General features: G+C 38.4%; 1 protein-coding gene and 1 long non-coding RNA gene across 2 annotated transcripts; both read right to left on the reverse strand.

Annotated features, from left to right (window-relative positions):
• Window positions 1–1444: 1444 nt before the first annotated feature.
• Window positions 1445–7458, reverse strand: LOC133524463 (uncharacterized). The gene is made up of 2 exons (XM_061860501.1): window positions 3056–7458; window positions 1445–1746 (listed from the first exon to the last, which is right to left on the reverse strand). The coding sequence occupies exon 1, from the start codon at window positions 7284–7286 to the stop codon at window positions 3780–3782; it is 3507 nt and encodes a 1168-aa protein (XP_061716485.1). The 5' UTR covers window positions 7287–7458; the 3' UTR covers window positions 1445–1746; window positions 3056–3779.
• Window positions 7459–7477: 19 nt separating this feature from the next.
• On the reverse strand, window positions 7478–12065 carry LOC133524464 (uncharacterized). The gene is made up of 3 exons (XR_009800381.1): window positions 9746–12065; window positions 9043–9183; window positions 7478–8268 (listed from the first exon to the last, which is right to left on the reverse strand). It is a non-coding gene; the product is annotated as an uncharacterized LOC133524464 (long non-coding RNA).

The following is a 12065-nucleotide window of genomic DNA, read 5'->3' on the forward strand; positions in this document are numbered from 1 at the left end:
AAATTGTCATAAATATTCAGTATGAATGTACTGAATCGTTGTCTCATTTTATTAAAAATTAGACATTACTAAAAAGTGCACAAAGCTCAATAAAAAACATAAATTTAAACTTTAAATAAATATTGTTATTAAAAAGTTTTTTTTTTTTTACTCTTTATTATTACTGGGCGTATGAGATGACGAGTGAGCAGTTTTACATATATGACTAACTGATGGCATGATAGCTGGAGTCTAGGAATAGGATGATTTTGACAACAGAGAGTGGTCTACACAAAAAGAATAGTTAAGAGGCCGTTATCGATTTTAGTCGCAACAACTTCAAATTCATAGATTTAGTTGATGAAATTGTACAACTTCTCCAGAACTAACTACAAAACAAGTGACAATTTCTCTGAAAATGGACTTAATTTCAACGTAATTTTGATACTTAAACAATCTACAACATTTGCTAAAACTGTTCTTTTCATCATTTTGTATAATTTACTACCATAGTTTTTTGATGAATTTTTAAAAACTGTCCCTTCTCTTCACATATTACCGGGGATGCACGCTTGCGACCTCATTATTAAAAGGCAAGATGAGAAGACATGCTAATAGAAACCAATACTTGTTATTTAGATATTATGTAACAAAATGAGTATGATACATGTGCGAATAGGTAATTCGCAACTCGTGTCGATTTAAAACACTCCCTTCGGTCGTGTTTTAATTTATCGCCACTCGTTTCGGATTTCATATTTTTCGCACTTGTATCGTAATGTACTATTTTATCAATAAATGCAATTTAATCATAAAATTACGGGACAATGTACTGTGCCGTATTGGTTTCGCCAAATTACGGGATAATGAAAGATTCATGCCTGAAATACAGGACAACCCGTAAATTACGGGACATCTGGTCACCCTATTTAGAATACCGTTATGCTGTGAAATGTAATGAATTATTTAAAAAAAATGTACATCTTTAGTAATAGCAGACTGTTCGATCATGCCATCATAGTGTAACTTGAACGATAACTTACATTCTACAGTGAAATCAATGCACACAGTGCAATGTTTTTCAATCAATTTTTCGTGTTATGGCTCCATCAAGGTGTTGATGATTCTGCCAATGTCGAGGTTGGATAAGACACGGCATGTTTCCGTGTTTTAATGTTTTTGTTTTGCTCCGGTAGTTGACACAAATGGTGACACTGGTGACAGGAGAAATGTTGCCACACTAAAAAATTTCGTTAGTCGATATGTTTAAAAATAATCGATAAATTTTAGATGGTCAATTTCTTTCGCAAATAAAAAATACTATTTAAATAGCTCATGGTCATAAAGTGGATTTTGTACTGAAACTACGATAAAAATTCACCTGTAAAGCACAGTACACGTATTACAGGGCACAAAAGCTTTAGATATGTTTTACGTTTGAATTTACATAATTTATATTGTTTACGATTGTATCGACGTTGATACAAAATACTAAGATAAATAGACTGATTGCCTGAGTTCGAGTTACCTAATGATTCTAAGACCTTATTAAATGAAATATAAGTTTACTATCAACTTGTCATGTATACTTGTTTATTATCTTAATGAACTTAGATCTGCTTCGCTTATATTATTAGGAAAGAGAGGTCGGTTATTCTATGGACAGTGCGGTTCATACCTTATTCAAATGATGTAATTGGAGTATGTCTCCCTGGTTCATGAGCTCCAAGCGCAGAGGCCAGCTCTAACTTGATCTTATACCACCACCTGTGTAGAAAATAGATTTATGACCATGGGTCACTAAGTATCCTTAACCTGTATCATAATATAACACATCTATCTCTCAAGATAGATACATAAACATTGTAACATGTATATATGTATGTAGGAACAGACAACAAGAAATCATTATTCATAGTAAAGTTCAACATTGTCCCACAGGACTCAAAGTACATATATAGGTATGCATGTCTGTGTAATAGTCACAACTGTCTATGTCTTGGTAAGTCTCATCAGTCAACCTTTGCACTGGATAAGGAGTGCGGTGACCTGGTCGCAACCAGTCACAAACCATAGATCAATTCCATAGCATGCCAAATGAGGGAAACACCAGTTCCTTGCTATGGCCAAGAGTGCACCTATCCGAAGGGTGTACGAGCCCCTTGCAGGTCACTATCAATTCTATGGCATGCCAGACGAGGGAAACACCAGTCCCTTGCTATGGCCAAGAGTGCACCTATCCGAAGGGTGTACGAGCCCCTTACAGGTCACTATCAATTCTATGGCATGCCAGACGAGGGAAACACCAGTCCCTTGCTATGGCCAAGAGTGCACCTATCCGAAGGGTGTACGAGCCCCTTACAGGTCACTATCAATTCTATGGCATGCCAGACGAGGGAAACACCAGTCCCTTGCTATGGCCAAGAGTGCACCTATCCGAAGGGTGTACGAGCCCCTTGCAGGTCACTATCAATTCTATGGCATGCCAGACGAGGGAAACACCAGTCCCTTGCTATGGCCAAGAGTGCACCTATCCGAAGGGTGTACGAGCCCCTTACAGGTCACTATCAATTCTATGGCATGCCAGACGAGGGAAACACCAGTCCCTTGCTATGGCCAAGAGTGCACCTATCCGAAGGGTGTACGAGCCCCTTACAGGTCACTATCAATTCTATGGCATGCCAGACGAGGGTTGGGCTCAGGTCGGCAGACGCATCTCCGACCTGACCATGACATAAACAAGCACACCTCTGCTCGTAACCAAAGAGCATGTAATCATTACGTTCTCTTGCAACATCATCACACGTCATGTCACGTCTTTATAAGTCAACTCAACACATTGCGGTCAGTACATTGAATCTAGTCATACATAGATTTCACAATAAATAAATGTAGGAAATATATGCGTGGGACGAACAAGTCCTCTTTTATATACTCATTATACTTAGCTTTCAGATAATTAGAGAGATGATGCTCTGGCTGTACGAGGCTGGCTTCGGGCACACGTTAATAAATAAGTTAACAAACTTGAAACTTCATGTGTGAGAAACAGGAAGGAAAAGTATGGTTTGCTTACCATAGACAATATACAAGATGTTACATGTGTTGCCATGTGCAACAATGCGTACATCGCGGAAGTCCGCGACACACCCGCCGAGGCGAGCTATTGCGAAGTAGTTAGAGTAGTCATTAAATGGCGAGTCCATTCTCGGATTCTCTCCATAGCTTGGACTGCCGCATTCCTTCTTTGCCTTTCATTGTCAGATTGATTCGAAGCTGATTCATTATTCTTGTCAACAAGATCATTTGTTGTTTCTACATTGCCATGTCTCAAATCTATGTCTTCTTCTTCTGCTGTATCTACGTTCTCATTAGTAACGTCAGTGTTCTCATTTATCCTATCTATGCTATGTGTCGTGTCCGTGTCCATGCTATCAGTCCCATCCGTGCTTCCATCTGGTTGCATGTTGGGGTAATCTTCCCTTTGTGTCATTGGTAAGTCCGAATCTTCCTCAACTTCCATTCTCATTGCCTTTGGTGCAGATTCGACTTCCGCTTGATGACCAGATAAATCGGTTTGCGATGGGATGTCTTCAATTTCTAAAGGGTACAAGTGTGATATAGACCTTGTAAATATATTGTTATCAACCTTTACTTTAGCGACTCTGTATAATCCATCAGTACCTTTAATTAATTCGGAGATCCTTCCTACCTTCCAGTTTTCTCTGTTCTTTGTATCACCTTTTAATTGTACAATATCACCAACGCATGGTACATCATGAGATCTGACTCTGGGTTGTTTAGTTGAATGTTTGTAATGTTCCCTTAAGCTCAACAAGTACTGATTCATAAACAATCAAAGTAGGAACACCTCTGGTGGCCATAAATCTTCTGAACGCCAGTAAACATTCTTCCGCAGACATATCCTTTACTATTTCTAAATGTATAGCGCGAATTACAAGGCAGGTAAACAAGCAAATCCAACGTTTTTGTTTACCTTCTGCTTTAACATACATCGGTCCGAAGTAGTCCACTCCTACGTAAGTATATGCTGTTTCATACTTAACTCTTTCAGGTGGTAATGCTGGAGTTTCTGGTAATGTGTAAGGTCCTCCGCCATGTTTCACGCATTGCGGACACTTGTTAATAAACTTTTGTACCTGAGCTCTTCCTTGTGGAATCCAAAAACGTTGTCTGACTATGTCCAGGGTGTGGGGTACTCCAACATGGTAGTTGTTTTCATGCGCCTTCTTTATGGTTTTTGTGGTAAATTCACAATCCTTCGGCAAAAGAATTGGATATTTCGCGTCATATGATAAATCTGAGTGCGTCAAACGACCGCCACATCTAAGGATTCTGTCGACATCCTTGAATAATCTTAGATTGCGGGTAAGATGTGTCATCTTATCGTTGACTTCATCCGGATAAAACTGTCTCTGTATACTTCGTATTTCTTGTACTTCTGAACTTATTCTGTTATTCACATTTTCCCGTGTTTCTGAAAAGATTTGTCTGGTTTCTGTCTGATGCTTCTGTGCCTTGCTCAAGTCAATATTCCTTTTAAGTTGATTTTTCGTGTCTGAGTTCAATTCAGCTTTCTGTGTGATGTTATTCGACAGACCCTCCCCCGCCAGAAGAGTAACGTCTCTTGCGGGTCGGTATGGCCAGTTATGAGAATCTTCCTTTAGAAATTTCGGGCCACTGAGCCATCGTTGAAAATCTTCTGTCGAATTAGTTGGTCTAGTTGCTACATCGGCTGGGTTATGTTCAGACGGGACATATCTTACAGCCAAGTTCTTGTTTTTCTTGATTTCCTCTATCCTTCTTGAGATGAATGGTGGCAGCAGCTTTTTAGATTGATACCAATCTATTACTATTTGACTATCTGTCCATAGTACTTGTTGTGATATGTTCACCTGGAGATGTTTCATGACATATTGGATTAGTCTGCTGCCTATTAGAGCTCCTAATAGCTCCAATTTAGGAATCTTTAAATTGTCTTGATCTTTCAAGGGTATTAATCTTGATTTGCCAATAATGAAATTCACTTTGTCTCCTTGCAGTAGATAAACTACGGCTGCATACGCTGACATCGACGAATCTGTGAAACAGTGAAGTTGGCCTTCTTGGTTATTCGTTATGTTCCTAGGCAGGCATATGTTGTGAGTTTGCTTAAGATCTTCTAAGATAGTTTTCCATTCGGCTGCCATTTCTTCAGATAATGGAGCGTCCCAATGCGATTTTGTCTTCCATAATTTTTGAAGTAATAATTTAGCTGGTAGTATTATTGGTGCAGCAAAACCACATGGGTCGTATATGGCAGCGATGGTCTTCAGAATACCTCTCTTCGTATAAGCATTCGTGGTGTTCTTTATCCTTAAGCAAATCGTGTCATTTTCTAGGTCCCAATTTAAACCAAGAGTTTTTACAGTTTTATCTGTACTAGCATCTGTTATGTTCTGCATGAGCTCTTTAGAGTTGGAACTCCATTCTCTTAGGTTCATAGATATTTGTTGGAATACCGTTTTACTGTCTTTATACAGACTCATTGCTTCTTTGACGCTGTTCGATCCTGTCAAGACATTATCCACATATATGTCGTTAGCTAGACTCTTTAAACGTTCATCATTGGTTTTAGATAAATGGTATTTGATGGTAGCGTTCAGCAAAAATGGACTGGATATAATTCCGAAGGGAACGCGTGTAAATCTGTAGTGTATAAGATTCTCTTCTACAGCTGGTTTAGACACATCCTTTAGCCACAGGAATCTTGTGACGTCTCTGTCTTTGTCGTGTAAGCCTATCTGTAGGAAAGCCTTTTCTACATCAGCAGTTATTCCAATTTTGTGACATCTGAACTTTATCAGCAAACCAGTTAGATCTTCTAACATCATCGGGCCGCAGTACATACATTCGTTAAGGCTTTTGCTGTCCTTTGTCTTTGCTGATGCATCGTACACAATTCTAAGCTTTTTCCCCGGCGCCGACACTCCATGATGACTAAGGTAATGTATCGGATGGTCAGTATTCCCTTTGTCTACCGCAATTTCTATGATGCCAGTTTCAAACTGTTCTCGCAAGGTCTGATCGTAGATACGCAAGGTCTCTGTATCTATTCGTTTGAGTAGACTAACGAGTCGGCCATGTGCAAGTCCTATGTTAGACTGTAGATCCGGGGGATATTCATTCCAAGGCCAGCTGACAAAGTATCTGTTATTCTTAAATATCGTATTCTCATTGAAGTGTTTGATTGCTTCCTCATCCCGGTTGACCTTCGGAGAATCTGTAATACCGATTGACTCTAATTCCCACAAGGATCTGACATTTCCTGTATCTAAGGGTGGATCAGGCTCATTAAGTTTATTTTCCCACGATGCTTGAGAATAGGTGAGAACGGAGAGATCATCATTTTTATTATGGGAGCTGTCTGGTTTTCCAGAGAGGATCCATCCTAATTCAGATTCTACGAGGTATAGATTTTCTTGGATTTGTACCTTCCCGGTTGACATAAAGCTGAGGTAGTAATCATTGCCAATAAGAATATCAATTCTATCAGAGAGTGAGCCATCGTCGGCTAACACATATTCTGAGCTGTTAATCCACTTCGTTAATTCTCGTCTTGGATAATGAATACCTTGAGTGATAGAAGGTACAACGTTTGCAAATACTGTTTTTAGCTTATCATTTAGGGTTTGTATGGTAAGTTTGACAAGAGGACTATCCACTTCTCGTGGTTTCCAGGATCCGAATGTAAAGACAAATAAGTGGTTATTTTCTATGACGTTCAAGTTTAATTCTTTGGCTTCCGTCCGTGTGATGTAACTTCTCTGAGATCCTGTGTCTAGCAACACCCTACATCTTTTTATTAAACCTTCATGACCTATGACGTTTACAACAGCTGTTTGAAGAACGGTTGATCCATCTCCATCTATGTGAAAGGTTTTGGTAGACGTGGCCTTTGTTATTTGTGACAGTTTCATAGGGCACAAAGCTCTGTTATGTTTATTCTTTGCACCACAATGACGGCAGATGTGTGTCGTTTTACAGATAGTTTGTCTATGACCGATTTTCAAACAGATGTAGCAACGGTTAAGTAATTTCCTTTTCCTCTCGGCTAAGGTCTTAAATTTCGTGCAAGCGTCATTGTAATGATCTCCTTGACAAAACATACATTCAATTTTACTTCGTTTTCCGAATGCTTGCGCATTATTCGATGTACTATTGGCTTCATACGTTCTCTTCTTAGACGTGAACGTGTTTGAAAAGGTTGATGTATTTTGTCTATATTTATTTGGTTTTTCTCTCATTTTTATAATTCTATGTTTAATTCTTGTGTCACAGGTAGGTTTCTTCGGATGTTTATCCCTTATGTGTAAAGTTTCAGTGGTAAAGGTGGCTTCTGTACTTTTAGTCTCAACACCAATCCTCTTGGCATCTTCCTTTGCTGATATTATAGCGTTTAATTGTTTTCTTATTTCTTCGATGGATTCCGTTTTTAATTTTAATTTCATTTCATAAACGACGTCTTCAGGAAACTTTTCCATGAAAAGAAATCTTAAATGATTTTTATTAGTGTCCTCTCCTAGGGACTGTAAGACTCTTAGATGTCTCTCGAGTTCATCCAATGTCTTTCTGCAATCTTGCGGCCTTGCTGCTTTCTTAATCTTGTATAAGGAAGAATAGTGAGCATCAATAATCTGCACTCTGTTGCCGTATCTTTCCTTTAGAGTATCTATGGCAATTTTATAATTATCGTTTGTAGTTTCTAAACCATCGATTATAGTTTTGGCTTCACCCTTTAATGATGCTTTGAGATATAGCAACTTATCCACATCACGTAGGTTTCTTTGATCAATGTTGGAGCTAAACTGGTCCCAAAATTGTGTCCATTCTAGAACCTCACCATGAAAAGATATTAGGTCCAGCTCTGGTAGCTTGCTTCTATTCTTTGTAGGATCGGACGTAACTTGTCTTGTATCCTTATCAACTTGAATTCTTGCCTTAAGTTCGGCTAAAGTGTCATCACCTTCTAGCTGTACTGCGGTTAGATTTGAAATCTCATCGGCGTTAGGGTCTTTAGACAGATTGAAGTACTGATAGAGATCGCTTTGAAATCTTCCAAGTATAGATTGAAGTCTGGATGCGACGACAGATGCTCGTTCGGACTCATCCTTTCCCCATGGACGACACGCACATAGCTCTGATGCTTTGACTTGATGTTCTTTGATGTTTGTGGCAAATGTAGAAAGGCGATTCAGCAGAATAGCTTCCATAATATTCTCTCTTATTCTGGAAACGCATTTTAAAACAAGTTAACTTCACATAAAAAAAATAATAATATTGTCAGGATTTGGTAAAATTTCCATAATTTCACTCAGTGTGTGAATTGTTTCACTAACAGGAACATCATCCTAATTATGACGCATAAAATAGTCAATATATGAATATTATCCAAAATGAATTAAACTTTCTCATAAGTACAAGTGGTTCAACATGACTAATATGATGATGATGAACATAGCGTCATGTATATTAATAAGTTCTCAAATAGTACTCATGGAATATATCAATACTATTTATTATTACTTCAGGGTTTCATAAGCCATGGTATACACCATGTATTCTTTGAAGTGTACAAACTTGTTTTAATTATGTTAACTAAGTGTAGTTCCCACTTACAGTACAGACATGAAAGGGTGTCCGTACATACACACTCATATTCAATATTTATTTTACCAAAATGTGTAATTTATCTAACACAATATACATGGTTAAAATTCAAAACCTTTATCACAAAATATTTAACATATTAATATGTAATCATTATTTGAATATTGCTCTATTATTTCATCATCACTCAATACTAATATAAACAATAGTATTGTCTCATGTATTTGATTGTATTGTAAGCGGTAGATGGCGCTTTTCGGAGTGTAAACTACGTAATAAATTAATTTTGTGAGTAAACGATCCAACCTTTAACGAATACGCAATTCGACAGTATATTACACATATTATGTGGCCTTATGCCAGGTTAACATTATATTAATCGTGTTTACGTACCTTGTGATTTTTTCGTAAGAATGTTTATAATCTCCTCATACAGAGAAGTATTTTCGCGTAGAGACGCTTGGTTTCACACTCGGCTCGTTGAAATGTGACAATCCGAACCCGTCAGCACATACGCTGTATTTCTTGAAATTCCTATTTCATAACAATATATTAGTTGGGTCTTATACTCAATTGCAACAAACAATCATTCTAAGTATATTTAATAACCTCTGACCCAGTAATATAAGCATCTAGGTACTTAATCCTCTCAGGTATCATACGAACTAGTATTACGCAATACGCATTAAAATAGTGTAAGTAAACATGTCAAGCTGTACAGATCAAATTTCTTTCAAGTAAGATCACTTACGTATAGAATTAATACGCAATTATCACTTCCTTTGTAATCTCGAGGGTACGCGTCTACGTCTATCATTTACGCGCATACGCAAAGTTGCGCATTGTAATGGCGTCGCTTGTTGTAATGAAATAATTACGTGATGATTTCTTTGATACTAGGTAAATTCGCTCACAATCACAAAGGATGCCTCATAATCCTTGTACTAGGTTTTATTATCAAGTAAGACGAAATAATATCGATCGATTACTAAAATCAATGATTCAAATTGGATCCGATATCGTATGGGATATGTGCCCATGTCACGTACGCGAATAATCTTTCATTTTACTAATCACATATTCGTAAAGTACTCACCTTTGTTTCTTGATAAAAATATAACACTTTATTTCAACACTTTCAGCATCGCACAAAACACAATTCACGTAAAACTTCCACTGGTAAATTAATTTCCTCCATCTTGTGAAGTGAACGAATGAATGAATGAAGTAGATCGCGTCGCGTCGCGCATGCGCGGCGTGCGTCAAATGGCGCGACGATTTGAAATATCAAAGTTGTGATCAATTTGAAGTCATAAAATACGCAACTTAAGATTAATATTGATATTTAAGTCGATCACATCGTACTTATGACCTTGGCGATATAAATTCGGTACAACTTAAGTTCAAAATCGTTCAGCAATACACAAACAATTTGGGTGTATGATTATTAAAGGTGGTAGCTCTATGTGTTATTAGTATGAACAACACTATCCACAGGGCGACCTTTGACCTCTTAAGAATTGCATTTTATTGTCACAAATACTGCAAATAATCATGATTATTGAATATTCATGCAGTCATTATAGATTATGCGTACTTAAATCATGTCTTAATATGTTTTGACCATTTTATTTTTGCCATCTCTTTGTGTATTTTAGTATAAATTTGGTAAATAATTTATTAGATAATTTCATGAGTTTATGTGGGTCTGAATTAAATCCAAGACACTCTTCCACCAATTTTTGTATCGACGTTGATACAAAATACTAAGATAAATAGACTGATTGCCTGAGTTCGAGTTACCTAATGATTCTAAGACCTTATTAAATGAAATATAAGTTTACTATCAACTTGTCATGTATACTTGTTTATTATCTTAATGAACTTAGATCTGCTTCGCTTATATTATTAGGAAAGAGAGGTCGGTTATTCTATGGACAGTGCGGTTCATACCTTATTCAAATGATGTAATTGGAGTATGTCTCCCTGGTTCATGAGCTCCAAGCGCAGAGGCCAGCTCTAACTTGATCTTATACCACCACCTGTGTAGAAAATAGATTTATGACCATGGGTCACTAAGTATCCTTAACCTGTATCATAATATAACACATCTATCTCTCAAGATAGATACATAAACATTGTAACATGTATATATGTATGTAGGAACAGACAACAAGAAATCATTATTCATAGTAAAGTTCAACATTGTCCCACAGGACTCAAAGTACATATATAGGTATGCATGTCTGTGTAATAGTCACAACTGTCTATGTCTTGGTAAGTCTCATCAGTCAACCTTTGCACTGGATAAGGAGTGCGGTGACCTGGTCGCAACCAGTCACAAACCATAGATCAATTCCATAGCATGCCAAATGAGGGAAACACCAGTTCCTTGCTATGGCCAAGAGTGCACCTATCCGAAGGGTGTACGAGCCCCTTGCAGGTCACTATCAATTCTATGGCATGCCAGACGAGGGAAACACCAGTCCCTTGCTATGGCCAAGAGTGCACCTATCCGAAGGGTGTACGAGCCCCTTACAGGTCACTATCAATTCTATGGCATGCCAGACGAGGGAAACACCAGTCCCTTGCTATGGCCAAGAGTGCACCTATCCGAAGGGTGTACGAGCCCCTTACAGGTCACTATCAATTCTATGGCATGCCAGACGAGGGAAACACCAGTCCCTTGCTATGGCCAAGAGTGCACCTATCCGAAGGGTGTACGAGCCCCTTGCAGGTCACTATCAATTCTATGGCATGCCAGACGAGGGAAACACCAGTCCCTTGCTATGGCCAAGAGTGCACCTATCCGAAGGGTGTACGAGCCCCTTACAGGTCACTATCAATTCTATGGCATGCCAGACGAGGGAAACACCAGTCCCTTGCTATGGCCAAGAGTGCACCTATCCGAAGGGTGTACGAGCCCCTTACAGGTCACTATCAATTCTATGGCATGCCAGACGAGGGTTGGGCTCAGGTCGGCAGACGCATCTCCGACCTGACCATGACATAAACAAGCACACCTCTGCTCGTAACCAAAGAGCATGTAATCATTACGTTCTCTTGCAACATCATCACACGTCATGTCACGTCTTTATAAGTCAACTCAACACATTGCGGTCAGTACATTGAATCTAGTCATACATAGATTTCACAATAAATAAATGTAGGAAATATATGCGTGGGACGAACAAGTCCTCTTTTATATACTCATTATACTTAGCTTTCAGATAATTAGAGAGATGATGCTCTGGCTGTACGAGGCTGGCTTCGGGCACACGTTAATAAATAAGTTAACAAACTTGAAACTTCATGTGTGAGAAACAGGAAGGAAAAGTATGGTTTGCTTACCATAGACAATATACAAGATGTTACATGTGTTGCCATGTGCAACAATGCGTACATCGCGGAAGTCC

The sequence above is a fragment of the Cydia pomonella genome, chromosome 13 (genome assembly GCF_033807575.1).
Source record: "Cydia pomonella isolate Wapato2018A chromosome 13, ilCydPomo1, whole genome shotgun sequence".
NCBI lineage: Eukaryota > Metazoa > Arthropoda > Insecta > Lepidoptera > Tortricidae > Cydia > Cydia pomonella.

Excerpts from the sequence above, each read along its gene's own strand:
- LOC133524463 (XM_061860501.1), bottom strand. The coding sequence starts at position 7,286 with ATGAGAGAAAAACCAAATAAATATAGACAAAATACATCAACCTTTTCA.